The following is a 24,408-nucleotide window of genomic DNA, read 5'->3' on the forward strand; positions in this document are numbered from 1 at the left end:
TCAATTACAAGGATTAAGTTTTAGAAATCCTCAAAACATGAGTATTTATTTCCTATATAAGTTGCTTCGAATGTTTCACTTTTTCATCAAAACACTGCTTTTCACTTTTTTTTAAAATTAATTAATTAATTTTTGGCTGTGTTGGGTCTTCGTTTCTGTGCGAGGGCTTCCTCTAGTTGCGGCGAGCGGGGGCCACTCTTCATCGCGGTGCGCGGACCTCTCACTATCGCGGCCTCTCTTGTTGCGGAGCATAGGCTCCAGACGCGCAGGCTCAGTAATTGTGGCTCACGGGCCCAGTTGCTCCGCGGCATGTGGGATCCTCCCAGACCAGGGCTCGAACCCGTGTCCCCTGCATTGGCAGGCAGATTCTCAACCACTGCGCCACCAGGGAAGCCCTGCTTTTCACTTTTTTTTCAGTTTAATTTTTTTAAGCTTACACCAAGGGTCAGCTTTTCTTAAAAACAAGAACAACAAAAAAAATCTTTACTGTTTTTCATAAAAGAAAAATATGTACAGTTTAAAGAATTATCAAGAAGTCAGTAGCTCTGCAGTCACTGCTCAGGTTCAGAAATAGAACTTGTGTGTTGCAAAGCTCTCCTCATACCCTCTCCCTGCAAAGTTAACTCCTGTTTTTTATGGTAACCATTTACTTGTTTTTCTTAATGGTTTAAACACGTAAGCATTGCAGGGGATATTAGTAAAGCAGGAGATTATTGATATAATGCAGTGGTTTTTAACCTTATTTGACACGATATCCCATTTTGATATTTTATATTTTGTAATGCCCATTTTTCCATCCTGAAGTGAAATTCATATATAAAATTACCTACCGACATACACAGTTAAAATTTTTTAATATAATGCCTTAACTATAACATAAAGGAGAAGAAAGTGAATTTGTGATGAAATATGCATTTCAATGTGTAAATGTTTGGGCATGACTGTAGTAGAAGACTAATGAATTAGCCAGATGCCTGTAACTTACTTAAATAAATGAGTTTGGATTTAAGGGAAGTTAAGGGAGGAGTTATCTGATAGAGGGTTTTCTCTAACGTTTTGAAATAAGGGCAAGAGAATATTTATGCATGTGGGTAGAATCATGTGAATGTGTCACCCATACATGTGTGCTGACTGGGCCAGACGTTTGTAGGGATTTAAGTGTCCTGAGTGACATTGCTGTTGGTAGAATAATTTTCTGTAATGGTAAACTCACCTTGCAGAGTTTTAGGGAAAGAGAAAAAGGTTTCTTGTTTTACACAATAGATGTATTTCTGGGAAAGAGGGTTTTTTTCTTAAACCAATGTGTGGATTTCTGGAGGGGTATGTGAAGATCTGGTGGGATGGGGGCCTAATACTGTACTTGATTGCGTGGATCTACCCGGGTGTTGCGAAATGTCTAACATCCTGTTCCTCTTCCCCCCCAACAGTAGCACCACCCAGTCCTAATGTCAGACAGAAGTACCTGACAGTGGCAGTATTACCCTGGATTTAGGCTTGTGTTGTAGCAGATAAATTACATAACTTTTCCTCTATTTTTGAGGGCCTGTAAGGATAGATTCTATCAGGTCTGTTAAACCTGCAGGCTCCAGGAATCCACGATACACCCCCACCCCAGATCGCCCCATCTCACCCTCACCCTCCAGAAAAACCCAAGGTAAAATTGTTGTGAATATTTGCCTGTGTATGTTTTTCTGGGTTAGTATATAGTTTTCATGAGATTCGTAAAGAGTTTCTGTGACCCACAAAGGTGGAACAGATGTTTCTGCCTAAGACCTCTTCCAGCTGTTAAATCTGGTTATTATGCTAGTGGTCATTAGTACTTGCTGATTTTGCATTTTAACCAGGAAAATGGGCTCAGACTCTGAACTGGCTGCTGGGGGCAACCCTTACTGAGAGGCTTGGTTAGAGGGACACAGTGGAGTAGAAAATCTCAAATTCATTTGTTAGGTGGCTTTATTGTAGGTAATTTTACAGTTTACTGATAAGGTTAACATATTCAGTAAAGAATTTGGCTTTTGGTGGAATTTTTTTCTTTTGACATATTATCTTCATCTTTAGGTAGTTTGCATTTTTATGTCTAGAAAGACTACCAATCTATTATTTAAGATTTATAATCCCTTTTGGGCAATATAAAATGTAAGTACTGTTTCAGAATTCATATGTTGATGAAAATTGACACATGGTCATTTTCTAAGTCAGTTTAAAAAATCAGTTATTTTACCTTGTTTTGGATAGTTGGTCCTTTCCTCTAAAATTGGGGAAATTTAAAAAATTGAATTTAAAATTACGAATTAAAACTTACATAATTATGTTATAAAAATATAGGATTGTTCAAAATTAAAATTTTGTAAAATGTTTCTTTTGTTATTTTACTAAGGAACTTTTAAAAATAAATTTATACTTAGTGCTAATGTTAAATTCCTAGTTGAAATAGTCACATAAAAATGTACACATTCTCAGTTACTTGTAGTAATTTATGGATTTTCAGAATGTTAAGAAATGGAATCTATGTCTTTAAGACTTGTAGTTTTAACAGTTTAAAATGTGTCTCTAGCCAACGATTTTGTGGATTCACGCAGCAAAATGGACAGATTGGAGCTTTCCCCTTCACTCCCCCGGGCCAGTGTATGGTGGGGTAGTTAGCTGCTAGCCAAAAAATGCAAGCAATTGGGATTGAAGAAGCAGCAAAGGATGTAAAATAATATATAAATGCAGTGATTAACTTGACCATGTAATTCAACCAAGCCGTCCAAAAGATTGTAGTTCTTATATATATTGTATATATATTTTTAAAAAATGTGTACTTGTTGATTTAAATGTCTATTTCACATTAGAATTTTTTCCATAACTGGTTCTCTGCCTTTATATGTTTTCTTCTAATGTTCTCTTATTTCTGTCTCTTCCCTTTCATCCCAGTTCCAAATCTTTATTTGTTAGAAAATATCTTACAAATCACAAAGTTTAAGCATAGGATAAAATTAATTCATTTCCTAGGACCTGAAATAAGTGCCTTTCATTTCAAGTCTCTTCTTTTCCTCTCCTTGCCATCAGGCAGGTCTACTTTCAGCCCCTGCTCTCTTCCCAGTGCCTCTTCATTGTCTGTTGTTCCCCTTCAAGCCTTTGTCTAAAATAATTTTCCAATATTCAGCAAAATGGGAAACTATCTGGCAGAGTTGGGGAATCTTCTCAGTCTGGACTCTATACTAGAAATATTTTAAAGTTTTAAAAGACATGCTTGTTCTGGTTTATTTAATAAAGGAAAGATAGACTTTATAATTGTCTTTGATTTCAGCCTTCTAGCTTTTTTTTTTTAAAGTATAACTTAAAATTAATTGTTTCAGAAACCACTGAAAATTGCTTTTGGGTTAGTTAGAAGTGTGTGGTTGTTGCTTCCATTGAGACATATTTATCTTCAGTCTCCAAATTAACAGGTATTGAGTTTATTGTCTAAATCTGTATAAAATATCTTTAGGCTTTTCTTCGGCCAAGAACAAAAGTGGCGGTACTGTTTCTCCACACCCCGCTCCCCCCTTTTTTAAACAAAAAATGGTTTAGGACTTATTTAATTCAGGCAGGACTGCATCACCTTTTGGGTTCTTTGTTTTGCAGTTTTATGTTTGGGTGTAGAGTCAAAGCTTAAAAATTTGTATGTAGAGCATTTGACACAGTGCTCTTAATAAACACTTGACAAATATGTGAGTGAAAGAATGAACGAGTGAAGGGATCAAAGTTAGTTGAGGTGAAGCAAGAGCACCCTGTCATTGGGTTTGTCGGCTTCTGATGGAGAGGTTTTGTGGTCGGCTCTGTCAGGTGAATCTGAAGATTGGCATTGGTTTGCAGACCACTGGATAATCTCGATCTTTTCAGTCACGTGGTAAGAGCATACTCTAGGAATACAATTTTGGGCTTATTTCATAAATTGGAACTTTCAAAATACATTTTATTTGATAGGAACAATACATGTTCATGTAGTGATTTTATAAAGTCTGGTAAGGAATGAAGAAGAAAATAAAACTGCTTTGTTTTATATAAAACTGGAGGTATATTTAGGTACACAGACTTTCAGTACATACTCTATATAAAATTGAGGTTATGTGCATCCAGTTTTGAATTCTGCTTGTGTGTGTGTGTGTGTGAATCCAATTAAAACTTTTTTTCCCTGTTTTTGGTTTTTAAACCTTACAGGCCCCTTCACAGATGTAGTCACTACAAATCTTAAGTTGCGAAATCCATCGGATAGAAAGGTGTGTTTCAAAGTGAAGACTACAGCACCTCGTCGGTACTGTGTGAGGCCCAACAGTGGAATTATTGACCCAGGGTTGACTGTGACTGTTTCAGGTAGCAAACCATGTCTTGAATTTATGCTGTTCTTTTACTATATGCAAACTGCTGCAGGAAATGTCTTATCTTGGGGTGAGGGTGTATGTGGTCAGTTTGTAAGCAGTTACTGTCGTTCAAAAAAATGTTATATCTATTCTTTATTTCTACAGCTTACTATCACATTCTCTGCCCTTATTATTTTGTCTTTGAAATTTTGTGTAATTTTTGTGATTGCTCATTCTCATTCATTCACATCTCTAGCTGTTGTTACGTATTGCATGCGGCTATGGAGGTGTTATCCTAAATCTTTTGCTTAAAAATGTACAGTGCCTCTTTTTTGCCAATAGCTGTAAACTTAGATGCGTCTTTCTGCCTTTTATTGTTAATGCCAACAGTGCCCCGCACTTGAAAACTTCAGTTTTGTCACCCCCTTTTGTGTTTACTTGTAGTCCAGGGAGTGTGCTTGGTTCCTTCCATGTATGGATTGCTTACTCCTGCCGTGGAGTCTGCTGGTGCCAGAATTAATGCCCTCAGACTTCCCCGACGGTATCCTTTCATGATAGCATCTAACATAGCGGAGCGATAGGAAGCAAGTAGGAGGATGTAGTTTACTTATGGGAGAACTTCTCAGGCCCCTCACAGAGACCATTTACCCTTATTTTCTAGCAGTAGTTCTCACCTCAGTGAAGGTCTGCCATAATTGCACAGAGAGCAGGAACACACGCGGACCTTTCCAGATTAGAATCTCTGGGGACACAACCTAGGCATGTGTATGTTAAACAAAACAAAACATGCCTGCATAATCCTGATAGGTATTCCTAAGCTATTAAAATAATTCTGTATCAGTTTTCTAGTTTTCAAGCCCACAGCAGATTAAAAACAGCAAATTATACAAAGAGTGAGCGCCCAGGGCAGGCTCACTGAGACGTTCATCAGTGGAACCTGACTGCAGAGGCAGTCAAGGACAGACCTCAGAGTTCTTGGGGCACTTAATCCTCCCTCAGTAACTGTATACCCAAACTCAGAGCTAGGAGGCCCTAGAGAAGATGCTTTTAGTGAGTCTTGTGGTGTGGTGGCCTGGCAGGCCTGCTTATATGTTTGTCTGACCGAACTGTCAGTTCATGGGGAAGATGGGTGGGCAATAAGAAGAGTGGGCAGTGAGTACGAGTGTTCTGGAAGTTGCTCTCTAAGTCCACAAGCCTTTTTAGCTCAATTGGAAGAAGATAAAATTATTTCTATCCACATGGTTAAAAACAGATTTTGGTGCAAGCAGCTATATCCCTAGGAATCCATGGAACCATTCAGAAGGCCTTTTTCTTTAGGATTCTAGCTTTCTGAAGTTTTACTGTATTAACATTTCTTAAGAACCTGTATACTTCTCAAAGCCCTTTCTCCCACATAAGCCCCTTGTATTGAGCACCTGACTTACTAAAAACTCCTTACACACCAGTTACTGTTTCCATGCACGCCCTTGACCCCTCTCCTCCACTGAGAACTCGGCACTCCAGTTTTCAGTGCAATGCCTTTCCGGGTGAGCAGGCACTCCAGCCACGCTTCCTCCAGCAGCCTTCCCTGATTGGCTCTGTCTACATACTCACTCCTTTTCTCCCTCTCTCCCTTTAGCATGCAGCTTTATGGATTTACTCCTTTAATATGTGCTAAGATTGTCTTCCTCTTGTTACATGGTCTGTAGCCTTAGAAGTATGACTGTCATAAAGTCACAACCATGTTTGAAGTTTTCTTTTTATCCAGTTTCTAGTGAATAGTGTAGGGTGGTTGTTCAGTGAAGGGTGTTCCTGGAGATATATTGTGCTTTATCTGGGTTCTGGGCGTTTATCCTGTGCATTTTCTACAGCTGTATATTTGGCCCTTAAAAATTTTTTTTTAACCATGATGGGAGTTAATGGACTTCTCAGACATACCTTATAAAGAAGATGTTCTTATATAATTGATATTTCTTACATTTGCTTCATTTCATCTTTTTGAAAATGTTGACATCTGTCTATCTTAGAAATAATCTAAATATTAGCAGGGAAGTAATCTCCACAATATTGTATACATATTATGTACAATTGCTGATTCATTCTTTATATTCTCTTATTAGATTTATATTACATAATTTAAAACCACATGGAACGTCTAAAAACCCTCTTGTAGGCCACTGAAAATCATAAATACTTCAGAAAAAAATTTGAATATAATTATTAGGAAGCTGGAAAAAGTTTAGAAATCATGAGGCTGTATGGCTTCCTTGTACACTTTGTTGTCCTAGACTCATTTAAACAAATTGATAAACTCTTCTTGAATAGGTGTGTATTTAAAATCTATTTTAGAAAAATTAGTTATATCAGAACATTAATATATGGTAGTGAGTTTTTAAGTTACTTAGAATTTCTCCTATAAATATTACAGTTGTCTAATTTTAAGAGCTGTTATCACTAAATACTAATGCGAAACCTGTTTATATTATAAGTGGTTTTAATAGACAATTTACTAGATTTTGAGTTTATAGGCATTTTAATAGTTAATGTTGGCAAAGTTTTGAAAATTTTCCAAACTTAAGTTTAGAGAGGGCAATCATAGATTTGATATTTATTTTTTTTAAATAGACATTTGTTTATTTTGTGGGTTGTTAAAGACTTAGCAAATCAGAAAGGTAGACAATTTAAAAATAATTGGAAACCATAAAGTTGATTCTGGATCCTTACTGTAAATAATCCAGTGTGTGGTTTCTTGCACCCTTCCTGGTTTTCTTTAAATTTGCAAATTAGTGAGTGAGTACTAGGAATGCAAAGAAGCAAACAAATGCAGAAGTCACTGTCATGTGTCCTTTCTTCTTCTTTAGTAATGCTGCAGCCTTTTGACTATGACCCCAATGAGAAGAGTAAACACAAGTTTATGGTACAGACCATCTTTGCTCCACCAAACATTTCAGATATGGAAGCTGTGGTGAGTAGAGAAGTTGAACAGAAGTTGTCCGGGGGAATGTTGTTTAAACTGTGGGTTTTGTTTAGTTCTCCATTGAGAAACCTGATTTTTAAAATTAACAAAATCTGTAAATCTGTTCACTACAGATAATCCTGACTCATTTCAAAAACGAAGGAATTTTGAAATAGTGTCCTTAGAGACAATTTTGAAGTGCTACTATTAAGAGTAAAGTCCTGTAATCTCTAGGGATGTTAGTGTGATTTTAACGGATTGTGATAGTAGCTCTTCATAGGGTTCTATAGGAAGTTCTGTGGCATTGCTGGTACCTGTGGTGGGTGAGAATAACGCAGTGTGTACAGGCAGCTGTAGTCCTGGCTGACCTGGGGAACCCCCTGCGTGCGCGCGCGCACACACACACACGCACACACACAAACACACATGGCAGCTACACTAACCCTTCAGTTGTCCCTTGAGGTGAAACCTATTTGTCCCCATCATATCTCCTCTGTCTCATTGTTTGGTTTTGTTTGCTTTTAGTGGAAAGAGGCAAAACCCGATGAATTGATGGATTCTAAATTGAGATGTGTATTTGAAATGCCCAATGAAAATGATAAATTGGTAAGTAGGAAAATATAAGAAAATTGGAAGCTATTAAGCTCTCAGTTACTTTGAGATTGAATTCTGCTTCTGGTTTTGGCCTTTGTGATTGTGTGATATGGCTGTTCCACTTTATCAGACTCAGTGTTTACGTTTTTTAAAAACAATGTGTATATGCTCTTTTCATTTCATAACATTTTGTTCAAGAAGAAAAATACTTTTAGATACAAGCTGGATGATGGAGAAGAACCACCTAATTCTACCAAAATTTTGCTACTTAAACCACTTCAAGTTCTTTATTAGAATGAGACGTGTATACATAAATACAATTAAATTACAGACATAAACCACTTTTTGGCAACTATATACCTGCAGTCTGGGGATAAGATTTAATTTACATGGACAAACAGTTTATTCCAAATTTGGCTAGTCCCAGGTATTTTGTTCACTGTTGATTTTGGTCAAAATACATCTGATTTTATTCCTTAGTAAATAATTTTTATGTTGCTTTTTGATTAGCATGAGGCAAATAAAATTTGAGGGACTGAAGTGTATGTGCATGGAGTTTAAAAAGTAGTCTTATAGAATAGGTTGTGGTCACTTTATTCCTTTTCTGAAATGCAAATTTGAATTTTTTTCTGTGGTTTGTAGGAGGAACTTGAAGGGTAAGTAGGTTTTTGTGTGTGTGATTTAACATATAAAATAATATGGATAAATAGAATTGTTTGGCACAATCAGGTTATAATCTTACATGACTTTTTTCTTTGATCTGGAGGCCATTTGCCCTATTGAAAAGTAAACTTGCAGATTAAATACGTGGGGTCAATTGTTGTGTTACTCTTTTAGGATAAGCTGAAATGAAGAAGTGCCTGAATGGTAATTAGGTGTTGACCAAATCATTTATTGTGTTTTTAATGCCTTATTAAAGGGATTTTGAAATATTTGCCAAAAACAAAAAAATGTGAATACATATGTTGTTATTGGAAAGTGAGATTTGATGGCATGTTGATGCTTCCCATTTGGAGTTTACTTTCTCTTTTGCTAGGCTGCCAGGATGCTAATAGCTTGCATAGCTCTTATTATTGGAACCAAGAAAAGAGCACATTCGTCTTGGCTGACTTATTTTACTTCTAGTTTTATTGAGCTATAGTTGACGTACAACACTGTATAAGTTTAAGGTGTCAGCGTAAACACTAGTGTTACATATATTGTGGAATGATTACTACAGTAAGTTTAGTTAACATCCACCATCTCATATAGCTACCAAAAAAAAAAGTTTTTCCCCCTCTGATGGGAACTCTTAGGGTCTGCTCACTTAACAACTGTCAATATACCGAACAGTGGTGTTAGCTAGAGTCAGCATGTGGTACATTACATCCCCAGTTTTTGTCTATCTTCAGTTTTGTACCTTCTGGCACGCTTCATCCAGTCCCTCCTCCCCGTGCCCCGCTTCTGGTAACCACAAACCTGATCTCTTTCTACAGGTTTGGGGCTTTGTTGTTGTTGTTTTGTTTTAAGATTCCATGTATAAGTGAGCTCATACAGTATTTGTCTTTCTCTGACTTATTTCACTTAGCATAATGCCCTTAGAGTTTCGTCCGTGTTGTCACAAATGGCAGGATTTCCTTTTTTTAATGGCTGAAATAATATTCCATTGTATCTGTATATTCCAGTCTGTATATATATATACCACAACTTCTTTATCCATTCATCTCTTGATGGACACTTAGGTTGTTTCCTTGTCTTGGCAGTTGTAGATAATGCTGCTTTATGAACATGGGAATGCAAATATCTCTTCAACATAGTATTTTCATGTCCTTCAGATGTATGCCAAGAAGTAGAATTCATTGGAATAAGGATTGACTTACTTTCAAAACACGTTTGGATATTTTCTCAGTTTTATGAGTTTTATGCCATTTTTACAGTCATTTAATAAACATAGAGCTGTCTTTCAGCTGGGCTTCTCTTATGCTCTGGATAGCAGACAATTTGAGATTATAGTCTGAAAAGGGCTGGAACCCAAGTATTTGATATTGCTGATTGGACACCAAACCAGAAGTTGATGGAAATGATATGACTGTGATTGGTGAGCCTAGTCATCTTACTACCTCACAGAGGAGAGTAGCAGGTGTACCTAACACATAGGTATAGCCCATAGTAATCCAACAAAGTGGCTTTGCGTCTGCTAAAGGGCTTGAACAAATACTGCATGGAGATCCCAGAGCCCCCCACACACCCTGGAGCTCGAGCAGAGGTAGTTTGGTCCGGGAACTTTTTCATAGCAGGTTGTTAGTAACCCAAAGTCTGTTCAGTAATTTCAAAGTATGCCAGAGAATATCCGATTCTGAGCCTGGATGCGCTGGCTGCAGAATGTATTTGCACTAATTGAACTACTTGGACTTGCAGTATAGTTATTATTGACCCATTAAATTATAGGGAATACTTGCTAAAGATAATGATTTTTTGAAGCAGTTTATTTTGAAAAACTTTAAATACCTAGAAAAGTGGACAGTACAGTGAACCCGTGGCCAGCTTTATTAACAGTGACCAGTTTATGCTTAATTTTATTTTATGTAAACCCCACCACTTCCCATCTCACATACTGTTTTAAGGCACATCTCAGACATAATTTTATCTGTAACTGTTTCAGTATATATCGTTCAAAGATAAGGACTTTAAGAAAAGGAAGAAAAGAGCAATGACAATACTATCATTAGTCTTTGAAAGCTTAATATATCATTAATATCAGACTATTCAGGCAGCATTCACATTTGCCTCACAAGTGTCATTTAAACATTTGTTTTTTTGCAGTTAGTTTGATTTGAAATCAAAATAAAGTCCACATACTGCTATTGGATATGTTTCTGAAGTCTCTTAATCTATAGATTCCCCCTGTTTTTCTCTTGTAAATTATTTATTAAAGAAACCGGGTTTGTCCTGTAGACTTTCCCATGGACTAGATTTTGCTGATTGCATCCTTCAGGTATCTTTTAACTTCCCTGCTGTCTTTGGTATTTCCTGTCATTGGATCTAGAGACTTGATTAAATTGAGGCTTATTGTTGCTGGTGAGGGAGAGGCAGGACTGCTTTGTAGGTGGTTATCTGTTCTCTCAGGGAGGTACCTAATGTCTGTTTTTTTTGTTTTGAAGTTAGCAGCTGTTGGTGTGCAGTGTGTAGATGAGTGGTCCCAGCCAGGGGTGGTTTGCCCCCCAGGGGACATTTGTCAATGTCTGGAGACATTTTTGGTTGTCACAGCTAGCGTGGAGGGGTCTACAGATGTCTAGTGGGTAGAGGCCAGGGATGCTGCTCAACTTCCTGCAATGCACAGGACTGTCCCCACAACAAAGGTTCTCCAGCCCCAAATGTCAGTACAGTCGGAAGTGAGTAAATACAGTTTAAGTCCATTGATTCATTCAAGGTTGCGTAATGGTGACTTTGTCATTACTGCTTCATTGTATTAGTTAGAGAGTAACTGGGGCTCATCTGATACTTGCTGATTCATTCAATGGTGGAGTTCTAAAGCTTTCTCTTAAGTTATAGGCTTTCAAAAAATGAGTTGGTCACAGTGTCCCTCAGATGATGTACAGTCAGCTTTCCGTCCTCCTTCCTTTCCTCCCCCTCCCTCTTTGCCGTGTTGTTATGGACTCACGGACTTAAACTTAACTACTGTTTCAGGCCCTTGCAGTTATCGTATTGGTGCTCAGATTGGCTAGTAGCTGGTCCTTTCACCTTAGTAGTCTTTGGTAATTTCCTTCATGTCTAATATGGCAAGGTACTTCCAGGCTCAGACCTGGGATTAGACATTTCTTCAAGCCCTGGGTCCTTTCGGTGGGAGATGGTATTTCGAGACCACAAGCTGGGCACTGGGAGTAAGACAGTGATTTTTAGTTTTGTGAGAATTCATATCAAACCATTCTTTTGGCCAAGATTCTCGTGGAGGCCTGATTGTCAGTTGAAGGCACTTTTAATGGTAAAATTTTAATGATGAAATTAGTCAGCATCACATAAATCACATAAGATGATGCTCATCCTTTTATTTCTTGAGGTGTCGTGATTGTGTTTAATGGTTGGGTTATGTTCTTGAAGCTCTTGGATAATTCAAATTGTGTAAAATCCAACACTAACTGAGAAGAATGGGCAGGTACTCTTGTGCACCAGCTGCAGTGCTGTTGGAATATAGCAACTCATATAGCAACTCATAGCTTTGCTGTTATGCTTCTTGATGGACATTTTTAAGTGTTTGGAATTCACATTTCAAGTTTGGCACATAAAATGAGACTTTTAATATTTCAGTATATCAGTATTTCAGATTTATATAATTCAAATGTGCAAAAATATTTGTATCGATACTAGAGGTGGCCTTAATTGATTAATGTGCATGTTAAAAAGAAGGGCTGAAATACAGCTGTGTTTTTATGAGGCGGTGTTTGCCAGAATGTGTTGGTTTGGAAGGGCTCTGTGGTCAGATGAGTTTGGAAAAATGCTATAAATAAGCACACTGCATATTTGCACATTAAAGGCTCTGAATAAAGAAAATCTGATTAACCTAGTATTTCTTTTTTGTTTCATATAATGCAATTAACTTCCCACGGAATGCCAGGTGTTCTGTAAAATACACTTTTGGAAACGCTGTTCCTGCTTAAACTCATTCTTGTGGTGCCGCTAACGTGCAGGTTCTACGGGAAATCCCCATTACCGAGGGATCACTGAAGTGGGCGCAGCCTGGTACAGACATGGTGCTGTCCGAATTGTTGATTAGTGACTTCCTGTCAAGTCATCAGCTTACTGTTGCATCACATCCTTTACAGAAAATGTGAAACCTCAGAGTAACCAAATCTGGAGTGTTTATAATAGTATAAAATATATAAAGTTTTTGTGTATTTGTTATAATGATTAAAGATGAAACCTTTTATACATACACACGCACACACACATAAAACACCTCTTTTTTAATACTTTATTCATGTGGTAATAAAACCCTGTTGGTTAAGACCCTAATGGTATCTTGCCATTTCCGGTTTAGTATTGTCTACAGATGAAGTTGATGAAGCTGCTTAAAGACCATAGTATCTCTGACATACTGGTTTCTTTCTAGTATCCATAGATACAGTTACAAAATTACTTAATATCCTTTTTCTGTATGTCTGTCTTCAGTTTACTATGAACTTTGTCTGTTAGGAAATTAGGGCATCATTGAGTAGTGTTTTACCTAGATAAAGTTTGTCAGTTTACTACAGATAAATTGGTAAGATGCCATATGAAGCTGAATCCTGACTACACAAATTGATTAAAGATGAAACGCCCTTATTCAAGGAAAACACATTTCTAAATGTGGAAGATTCACAGAAATATGAGAACTGTTGGTAACCTGTATTTTTAGAATTAGAGTACAAAATATATTTTTTAGTTTATATAGTCATGATTGCTGTTAGTAAATTCCTATAGTGACATGGTTTGACCCCTTATTTTAGTTTGTTTGTCAATATGTTTTAAAAAGTTCGTTAATTTAAGCAAACTTCAGTTTAGTTTTTAACTAAGTTGCTGGTGACAACTTTAATACACAGCTCTCTCCAGATGGCACATGCACTTTGTGTTCAGCCTTAGTGTTCAGAGCAGTGGAGAAGCCCATGTTCAGTTACACATTTACTCCAAAGAGTTGCTTATCAGAATTTATGATCTTTAGTAATCAACTTAGAAAAATTTGGTTAGCATCCAAAGCAGTTAGATAGCACAGTAGCTATCATGGTTATTGATACTTTCTTCTCAGAGTTGGTGTAGGTAGCAGGTAGCAAAACGTGCTGTTGATTCAGTGTTTCTTATGTTAGGTACCCCATCCCACTCTCACCCCTGCCCGCAGCTCCTCACCCACCTCCCCGAGCCCCCAAAAGAAGTAGACAGGCAGTTAAGTACATTATGTAAGTATACCTTACCTGTTTGAGGATCTGGATCTTTTTAGGTATGCTGTTATTTCTTGGGCATTTACTGTTTCTAAAGACAGTTGGAAACGGCTGTGTTATTATTTTGTTGATTTCTTTAGGTTTTTTAGGACCTTGGTACTGAATATACAACTCAGAAAATGATTGAAGTTTTTAGTCATCTTGTAGGATAAGAAAGGTGCCAGCTTTAGAAGTATGGTGGTTGAGTCCATGTTTTTATTTTTATGGTTTAAAGAGATCATTTTTGTGATAAAACAGTCCTAATTTATTTGGAACCATCATTAGAATATGGGCTTCTTTTTGGAAAATAGCTCTCTGATTTGGAGCATACATAGAATGACCTAGGAGTCCAAGAACCCTTTTATTTTAGACTAAAAGGAGGTACTATTAATAGTTATTCCTGGACAACAGGCATTAACTAATACTGCCCTTAGGCACTAAGGTGTGTGGTCCCCCTAGTCCTCAGGGACAGCAGGTCTTTGACTGGATGCATTTCAGTAAGTTAATGGCCCACAGTCTTCAACTGAGTTATGTTCAGGGCTACTACTGAGAGCCGCTCAGCACATTCCCTGGGTTGTTGATAGCTGGACGCAGATGATACTGGAGTGTTGACTACTTTATATTTTACAAACTGGAGTTCTGTGAATTATTAGCTCTTTTTAGTTATTATAAACTCTGTATTATGAACTCTAATGTCTAGTTAGTGGTTGTGTTTTTTTTAGGATTGAGTGTGGTTTTAATTAACTTGTTAGTTATGATGCTTTCTAACCTCTTCAATTCTTTATGTTGAAATAAAAAAATTTTTTTGGTTTATTTTAGGCCACCAACTCTACTTGACATTTTCCAAATTTTAAAAAATTATTACATTTCATTTATGCCCTCCATTTAACATCTGTTAATGACATATTTTCTAGGGAAAAATACTTGTCATAATGAAGCCTGAAGGACTGTTAAGAATAGGGAAGTCTGCCAGTGTCACTGGTTATGGTGATGTGGTCACCCAGCACGTATGAGGTGTTTATTGTGAGTGTGTTGTGAAGGAATTAGAATTGAAAATGTCAACTATGTTTAAAATTACAGTAGAACCACAATCACTTAAAAACCAGGCATACAAACTGTTCTGTTCTAAAATAACAAATTCCACACTTAATAACATCTCAGTAGTGAGCAGGACAAATGTAAGTGGGAACATTATTATGAAATTGGTGTAATTTTCCCTGTCACTGAGATTTAGGGAGCATCCTCTAAAAAAAATGTGAACAGACCAGCAGGTGTAGCAGTAAAGGTGGGAGCTGGTGAATATCACTCTCCAGGCAAGTACTTGTGTTAATATATAAAAAAAAAAGATAAATGAGATTACTGCTTTATGTTTTCTTATCCAGTACAAATAACAGTAACCCTTCTTTAACTGTCATTGTTAGTTATTTACAGTGCCCCGGGGTAGGAGAATTTGTGGCAAAAGCCCTAAAGATCTTAGGTCATATTTGAATTTATTCATGTCTCCGTGTGTGTGTGTGTGTGTGTGTGTGTGTGTGTGTGTGTGGGCGTGCGTGTGCATGTCTGTACACTTAACATTCACTCAAGTACAATGCCAGCATATCAGTAGATGACAGTGACCTCCTGGTGGTGTCCTGGGTGCCGTATGATTCCCTTTCTCATTTCCTGCTTGTTGGGAACTCCGGGAACCCCCACAGTTTGAACAGGCTGCTGATACTTTGATTTGGCTTTGCAGAGAATGTGTATACTAAGGCTTAAACAAAACCTGATCCTTTATCTAAATGTCTGATACTTTTAAAATTTTGTGATTTTCGTTATTTACTTCTGGGAATCATGATCCTAGAGAAAAAGAGTAAGTGGGTTGTTCAGAGTGAAAATATATCTTCGGTAACTTTATTATTCAAATACTACCTCTTCCCAGTTAAGGCCTTACTCAGGCCTCCTGACAGTTTCGTGCTGTGGCTCTAGGCCTTGCCTTTTACCTCCCTGTAATACACTTGATCCCTTACTCTTAACAGGAGTCACGAGAATGTAGCCTCGTGTTTACATTCTTTGGCTCCTTTGTCCATCCCAAGGCTTCAATTCAAAAACCGAATTTGCCTTGTATTTATATTTCCTTTTCTGAACAGTTCCAAAGTCCTCGCTTTTTCTAATTACCCCCAAAAGGAATAATGTAGAATATTGGAACTGAAATTCTAAAGGTTGTTTAAAAAAAAGTGCAGAAGTAAATTCAACTCATAGATGGGGGGAGATCACTGCAGGTAGGCTAAATAATATAAAAGAGTGGAAAATGTATGAGATACCGTGTTTTCTCTTGTCTCGATACCATGGCCTGACCGTCGAGTCTGTTCTGAGTTGCAGTGTTAGGTATAATGTGCGTGCAGTGTCACTCCTCAGCTGCCTCAGAGTCAGAGCGTGTCAGGTCCCTCCAGATTGCTTGTTCCATGGTTCTCAGAACAGCCAGTCTCCTCTTTCGGGACCAGTCTGAAGCAGCTCTCAAGGAACACGCTGTTTTCCTGGAGCCAGACCTCACCGTGGCGCTCCTGAAGGGAAGCCTGTAGCTGTCTCAGCAGCCTTAGTGTTCCCACCAGGCTCCCCAGCTTGTCTCCACGCCCGTGACTCTCCCCCCACCCCACCCCCTTTAACCACCACCCAGTTAACTTATACAGGCTTCTACTTAATTAATTAATCAATCAATTAGATTTTTTTGCCTCTGCTCTGTATGTTGCCTGGTTTGTAGGGGCCTAAATGGTTGTGAGCACATGGGGTAAGTGGGTTTACTCAGTGTGACTGTTTTGTTACTTGTTTGGCTTACTTTGGACAGTGTTTAGGCTTCACTGTTATCGTTTGCACTCTCGTCTTAACATTTATGCTCCACGGATGGGTTATGACATTTCTTCTCCTTTTTCTTGTAAAAGCAATATATCAACATTAAGAAAAATTTTCAATAAAAAGAGAAATCTAATTCTGCCACCATGAGAAGATATTGATTGACATGTTAATTAAAATCCCAGAGTGGGAAGCTACCCATCAAATGTCTAACAAGAGTGAAATGTTGAAGTAATTTTGGTAAGGCACAGAATAGAATATTTAATGACATCGTGTCATTTAAAATGATAATTAAAAGATGTACATATAAATGAATAAAGATTAAAAAGTTACATGTATGCTGATTTTATAAAATATGCATATGAAAGAGAATATTGGAAGATAATATATAAATAATAGTTATTTTAGGTTGATGAGAGAATGGGAGGTAATTCTCAATTTTCTGGAATTTCAAGAATTTGTTTAAAAATAAAAAGCCAATTGTGAAGAGTTTGATGATTCCTCATTCTAATTTTTTTTGTCTTCATTTTTGGCCTTTTGTATCTCCTCGTAATTTCTTAGTCAACTTTCTGGTACGAGTGTGATATTTTCCCCCAAACCTAAAGATTGCTGAGTTGCCATGTTGTTGACTGTTCGTCTTCACAGAGGAAGGCCATGTGCCATTCTGGTTCCCAGAAGCTGGACTAGTTCTAGGTTGGAAAGTGCACACTTGAGAAGTCATTTTGAAATGAATTCTAATTACTGTTAAGGAAAAGAATAGGAAAAGAAATTGGTGGAGAGCAAAAACATCTGAAACAGGGTTTGTAACAGTACGATGGGATTGGTTGGGACAGGCAGGACAGAGTGGAGAACAAGAGGCTCGCACAGGAAGCACAGAGCCGAATGGTGAAGCAGGCTTCCTAAAACCCGTCACGGCGGGGACGCTTCTGAAGAGGAGTGGGAAAATCTGAATGATGACTGGAACCTCAGTACAGTGCTGCTAACTTTTACATGGATTTAGACAATGGCGATCAAATCATAGCCCCTTCATACGAAATACTAGTTTTGTCCCTATTTATACTGAAAGTAAATTCAGGAGCTGGGATGCTGTGGTAGGTGTGTGACCTATGATTAAATCTTCCTGATGAGTGCTGTGGAAAATGCCATAAAGTTGATTTTGGAAATGTTCTTGTTAGAAGTTTATATCTGAATAAAGCGGTTTATACCTTTCTTTTTGAAAAGTTAAATTTTTAGCAAGTAAAATTTTAATTAAAGACAAGAATTGTGCTAGTCCTATTACGGAGCTTGTGAAGGCAGAGATGAGATTCCGGTGGATGGGTGTTGAGTTGAGGCTCAGGGACGCTTAGGCCCTGCCCTGTGCCTTTCTCTCCATGCCTTTGCCACTAGTTCCAATGGGTGAGTGCTGGCAGGAGTTAAGATTTGGGGGCTCATAATTTTAAAGGTGCCGAGTACCACTGTGGTTCCATATTGAGTTTCATGAGTTAAAGCAGGTAGTGTTACTAATGATTTGAAGCGATCGTTTCTATTTGAGTTTAAAGTCATGAAGTGGACTCCCTCCCCTCTTTTTTTCCCCATGATACATGTTTGTGTTCATTATCTCCCCTTCGGTGCTCATATCCTTCAGTTATTTTTTCCCATGAATAGAAGTTAGGTTTTCTTTCAAATGTTTTTTTTAGGTAGTCTCCTGATTTCATTGCGTGTTTGCAATAACACCCCCCCTTCCCTCCAGAACCTCATTTGAATTGCAGAATCAGAGCACTGAAAATGAACTTCATGTTTGGATTTTGGTTGGCGTCACTCAGCATACTTATTGAGTAACTGCTGTTGGCCATAGTGCTGGGTTTAGGGGTCAATGCAAAGAGGAATGACTCTTGCTCTACCCAGGCTTTGAAGCGTTGTAGGAAAGAACACCAAAAGTACAGTGTTGTGCTGTGTGCTCAGTGCTCTGGTGGAGGTAAGTGCACGGGGTGGCGGGCGCAGAGGAGGGGTGGTTCGCGTGCTTTGACCTCGCTGACTGCTGGTGTTTACTGCTGTCGTCCTGTGCAGTTGTTCACAGATGACCAGACACTGGGTATTTAAAAAACTTTTTAATAATGAAATTGAAAACTGTCAGAACTTTGCATGTAAATAATTTCTTGGAGATGGATGTGTGGAGTTTAAGTTGTTGTTTAAAAACCTGTAAGGAGAGTTAGTCAGTTGAAAAACGCCCCGCCTGCTGTCTTTGTGCTGCAGAACGACATGGAACCCAGCAAAGCCGTTCCCCTGAACGCTGCGAAGCAGGACGGGCCCGTGCCAAAGCCACACAGTGTTTCCCTCAATGATACTGAGACGAGGAAGCTCATGGAAGAGTGCAAGAGGCTCCAGGGAGAGATGATGAAGCTATCGGAAGAAAACCGACACCTGAGAGTAAGTGCTCGCTCCTGGGAAAGGAACGTGATTGCAGTTAAGGCAGCGGGGAGGTGAACGTTGTTGGGCCATTTTGTCTGTCAGCTTTTAACATTTACCCTTTTTCAGTTCTTTTTCCTTTTCCCAATTTGCTTCTGTCCTGGCCTTGGCTTCCCGCCAGCCTCTTCTTACACTTTGGCTGTGGCTTCTCCTGTCCCGTGCTCCCTTGCCAGCAGCTGGCCTGGGTGTTGGGGTCTGGCTGTGGCCTTGCTGGCTTCCTCTCTCCCTTGTGCAGCCTTTGCATTCTGGGCCCTGGTCCTGTCACCTGATGCAGCAGTGCTGTCCCCAGACTGGCACCCGTCGTCCAGGGCGCTTGAAATGTGCTTAGTTGGAATTAAGATGTGCTGTGAGTGACATAGTGCCAAAACTAACCAAAAAAACCTCTTTTTTTTTCATATTGTTACATGTTGAAATAATATTTTGGTTATATTGGATTGAATAAAATATATCATTAAAATGTTGCCAATTTTTTGTACCTTTTTAAATGTGCTGTTAGAAAATTTAAAACTCCATGTAGGGCAGCCATTGGAAGCGCCTCTTCGGGTCGTGTCGGTCAGCACTGGGCTGGGGGTCCTGGAGGAGCCTCCGCTGCTGTAGCAGGAGCGCTTCCCTCTGAGGGCGGCCCGGCACCGTGGCGTGCACACACGCACACACGTCTCACGGTGCTCGGTTCTCATCACCTTGTCAGTATGACCTTTTGTGGGACTCTCTTCCCCTGAAAAGAAAAGAGAAACAGTCTTGGAATGCTGCCTCCTCTGTTTCCAGGCTGCCGCTTACCTCTTCCGGCTCCCGTTTGTCCGTCTCCCTCCAGCGGGCTGGGGTGTCTTGGGGGCAGGGGCTGTGTTCACCGCCTCTGCGTTCACAGCACACGTGCACAGTGTTCATTCACATTTGAGTGAGTGAGCAATGGGCTGTGGGATAGTGTGGAGTTTACTAATATTTCAAGACCTGAAGACCTTTAAGTTGCTTTTTGAGGCTTTGTTTGAAGCTTTTCATGTCAAAGTAGATAGTATTAATACTAAAAATGTACTTAAAGTAAATAAGCTAAATTGTGGGACGTAATCTACATCTGATTATTTCATAGCCTGTGGAAACTACACTCTGAATCAAAGGCACTATGTCTTGGCCTGATGTGTGCTGAGACGGCTTTTCTGGCTATTCCTATTCCACAGCCCCGCCGCAGAGGCCCCTGCCCCCAGCCTGTCTGGAGAGTGGAGAGGTGGTCTCATGTTACACCCACACCCACACCCATGCCCTGTGGAGTTCTGAGGGTGCTGTTTTTTGTTACTTTTCCTTTATGTGCCATGACTTCCTCAGTCCTGTATGTGATGGAAGATGTGCTCCTCAGTGTACTGAGAGCCACGGCCCGTCGCCTGGCTGGGAGGGAGAGGTGCCTGGGTCGGGCCGGGCTGGGGAGATAGGTGATAAGATTGATTCCCGGTCCCCACTCTTTATGGACTAACGTTCTGTAGATGTTATTTGAAAAAGCATTCTGCTGTTTAAAAGAGAAAACAAAAGAACCTTGAAGACCACTGGTTTACAGAGTCAACTTCTGGACCTTTAACAGTTCACACTAAGGCCCATCATCGCTGGTTGCCAGGTTGACTTCCTTGAGGGGTCTCATCACTGCCCTTTATGTTCCGCAGCCCTGGCCTTCTTCATCCAGCCTGTGCATCAGAATCTGCCGTGAGCTCTTAAACACACATGTTCAGGCCCTCCCGAGACCCCGTGAGGCAGAATCACCTGGAGTAGCTTTTAAAGTTCTTGCCGGGACTGAGCATCATTGTTCTGTCCACACGGGACTAATCAGAACAAGACCCAAACCCGCAAGCCCTCAGAAAGTCCAGTCATGCAAATAAAACAGCATGACATCAGGTGCACTCTTCCAGTGGGTGTTATTAGTGAACACACTAGAGAAATGAATCAGTGTGAGAAAGTAAAAAGGAGCTTGTGCTGAGGAGGTGAAAGCCTGCCCCGTATTCATCTGGTTGGGATGATGGACCAGGTAAAGCCAGCTGCCTAGGTAAACCGGCGTCAGTATTTTCCCCAAGGTCATTCTGCAGCTGGTAAAGTGTCATAACAACCTCCTGCTTAGAGTGACTGCTGTCCTGTTACTGAGAAACCTGGTCCCCTAAAGTCATAGACTGTCAGAAACTTCACGGGGTGAGGCTGTGTCAGTCAGCACGGAGCAGCCACCTGGTCTGGAGGATGGGAGTCACTGTGATGGCAGAGAAGCGGCCTCCCTTTCTGGTCCAGGTGCAGAGCTTCAGGTGCGGGGCTCTGCCTACAGCATCCCACCCCTGTTATATTTGTAGTTTCCAAAGAAACGATTCTGTCTCTCCTCTACAGTCCAGACCCTGGTGCTGACCCTCTTACACAAAGACCTCCTGCTTTGCTTTGAGCACATTGAAACGCTGCGTTTAAATTCCATCCTGCACTCCCCCTCCCCAGTCCTGTAGAGTCCTGTCTCTTCCCTGCGCTCTGCTGTGTGGGGCCCTGCTTGCGGCGGGTCAGACTGATGACCTAACTTTGTTTCTGGTGGTCTTTGGCTGATGGAGCCCAGCGTGAAGATGCTGTCGGCCACCTTGGGGAAAGTGCACACCTAGGATTCTTCTTTAATTGTATTAATTTTAGTGGGATTTTTTCCTTCTATGTAAATATAACCGTACCTGATATTTCAGTTTTTTAGAAGTATATTTCTTGGCTCTAGTTTTTAAAATCAGCATTATTGAGGTGTAATTTACATTCCATGAAGACACCCGTTGCGAGTGTATATTTCAGTGATTTTTTTTTTTTAGTAAATTATGGAATGTGCAGCCATCACTGGAATCAGGTTTTAGACTGTTTGTATCACCCTAGAAAGTTTCCTTAGGCTGGGTAGCAGCTCGCCCCTGCTCTCGCCCCCAGTCGCATGCATACTGACCTGCTTTCTGTCTGTATGTTTGTAGCTCACTAGTTTTATGAATATTTGTTTTTAAAACCTCTTTTTGTGCATATATTTTTTTCTAGGATGAAGGCTTAAGGCTCAGAAAGGTAGCACATTCGGATAAACCTGGATCCACCTCAGCTGCATCCTTCAGAGATAATGTCACCAGTCCTCTTCCTTCACTTCTTGTTGTAATTGCAGCCATTTTCATTGGATTCTTTCTAGGGAAATTCATCTTGTAGAGTGAAGCATGCAGAGTGCTATTTCTTTTTTTTTCTCTTGACCAGAAAAAGATTTGTTTACCTACCATCTCACTGGTAGTGTGGCCCACGGTGACCATTCTTTGTGTGTACAGCGTCATATAGGCCTCGCCTGTAACAGTCTCACGGTTAGAAACACAGTAAGAGCAGAGTGTTGGGCTCCTGGACAGCGTGAACGTCACCAGACCATCCCTCGCAGGTGTCATTGCACATTCAGTCCTTTATGAAATTCATAAGTAAAGAATTGTTCTTTCTTTGTGGTTTTAATAAGAGTTCAAGAATTGTTCAGAGTCTTGTAAATGTTATTTTAATAATCCCTTTAAATTTTATCTGTTGCTGTTACCTCTTGAAATATGATTTATTTAGATTGCTAATCCCACTCATTCAGGAAATGCCAAGAGGTATTCTGTGGGGAAATGGTGCCTCTTACAGTGTAAATTTTCTCCTTTACCTTTGCTAATATCATGGCAGAATTTTTCTTATCCCTTGTGAGGCAGTTGTTGACTGAGTTTTTCATCCTTCCAACCCTGTCCCATGGTATTTAACACAAAAATAATAAAACTGTTAACAGATTCTTGCTCGATAGCTTGTGTTTGTCGTGTCATTAGACGGGATGCCAGGGAGTGTGCTGTGTGGTGATCTGGGTTATAAAATGCATAATTTTATCTCATGGAAACCCTTGCGGATATTGAGTATTTGTGGTTCAAAGTCCTCATTCTTTTAAGGAAAGGAATTGATAAAATTTCAGGCCATTTTTGGAATTTCGGAAGATCATAATCCATTTGTCCTCAAGATAATATAAAACAAGCAAATGGCATGAGTATAAAAGTGCTGTAATTTCAGTCAGTTTACATGTCTGCCCTGTGGCTCTATTGTGTTTAATTTATCCTATTCTAAATAGGTTCTTTTAGTGTCTTCTCAAGAAAGACTGATTCTCCTTGATTCTAGTCACCGCTTTTTGACCAGCATAAGAATTCCTTTTATTTTATAACATTTCGTAATAATAGTCAAAAGTAGGTTTTTCCCTGTCCAGTTTGACACGCACAGTAATTTCCATTATGGAAATTTGGTATTACTGAGTAAATCTTGGGAATTCCTTTGTGAAAAATGACCTTATCCTTTGCAGATCTCTACGTCAACCACATGAAATGCGTTTGCACTATAAATGCATGACAGGGTCTGGTGTACTTTCCTGTACTTAGTCTTATGTCTCATTTAGTTAATCTGTGTTGGCATAGAAAATTTTGGAACCAGAAAAAATAGATTCACTTTTTCTACTAAGTACAGTCTAATACAAGCGAATTTTGATTTTTGAAAATAGGTGTTGGTTTTGTGAAAGATGCACTTATATTTGAAAGGGAAATTGGACTCTGGGACTTGACATGGTGCAGTGAAGTATGTTGGCCCCAGGGCTGTGTGTACCTTTTATAATGGAGTGAAATGCTCTGAAGTATTTTGGTTGCATTTTCATTTCAAGTATGTTTTGAACTCGTCAGAGCCCGTGTACTGTGGTGTTGCGCTGTATGTTATCTTCTAGAAAACCTCTTGCTTGAGTGCAAGAGTAACTAAGAACAAGGGCACGTCTTCCCCGCACGTGCTGCAGGTGCTGCCTGGCGCAGTCATTGTAAAAGCTCCTTCCCACTCTGGTACCTGGGAAAGCATGCCAACAAGCTTTGCATTTCCGTCCCATCCGTGCAGAATCACTAATTCCTTGGCTTCAGTCTCTTTCTATAATCAGCATTACCGGTGATGAGCATCAGGCTTGAGATTTCATAGCTATCAGTTTTTAAACAATTTAAGTTCTCAAAAATTTAGTAGAAGCCCGTTTTATGGGAATGCTCCTTAGAGTTCATTTTGTTCAACCTCTTTGTTTTATAGTTGAGGGATTTGAGGCCTTCGCGAGAGCTCAGAGAACTTTCCTCATGTCTCACAAGGGCAGAGGCAGGGCTGGACCTGAAACCTGCTCTTCTGACTCTAGCTCAGTGTCTGTTTCTGGGAACTTTGTAGAAAAAAATGTACCCCAATTTGATACGACTGAATAGTGGACGTAAGATGCTCAGAGTGTGAGATTTCCTGTCGTAAGACTGTACCACAGGCAGCTGTGGAATAGTCTCATGCACATGTCTGCTTTTAGTGTTTAGGCTAGAAATCCCCCCTCCCAGTTGGTAAT

The 24,408-nt window shown here is 39.5% G+C and overlaps 1 protein-coding gene across 4 annotated transcripts in view; it reads left to right on the forward strand.

Annotated features, from left to right (window-relative positions):
* Positions 1-22,821, forward strand: part of VAPA (VAMP associated protein A) — a 37,459-nt gene extending 14,638 nt beyond the window's left edge. For 2 of the 4 annotated variants that reach the window (XM_082353803.1, XM_082353804.1), the window contains exons 2-6: positions 4,186-4,338; positions 7,166-7,269; positions 7,786-7,866; positions 18,840-19,013; positions 22,062-22,821. In XM_082353803.1, coding sequence (XP_082209929.1) covers positions 4,186-4,338; positions 7,166-7,269; positions 7,786-7,866; positions 18,840-19,013; positions 22,062-22,220 — 671 coding nt within the window. In that variant the 3' untranslated portion in view covers positions 22,221-22,821. Of the gene's footprint in view, positions 1-1,555; positions 1,655-4,185; positions 4,339-7,165; positions 7,270-7,785; positions 7,867-18,839; positions 19,014-22,061 lie in introns of all 4 variants that reach the window. The other 2 variants (XM_082353801.1, XM_082353802.1) reach the window with 2 other exon arrangements.
* The last annotated feature ends 1,587 nt before the right edge of the window (positions 22,822-24,408 follow it).

This window comes from Balaenoptera borealis, assembly GCF_965194805.1.
Source record: "Balaenoptera borealis genome assembly, chromosome: 14".
Taxonomy (NCBI): domain Eukaryota; kingdom Metazoa; phylum Chordata; class Mammalia; order Artiodactyla; family Balaenopteridae; genus Balaenoptera; species Balaenoptera borealis.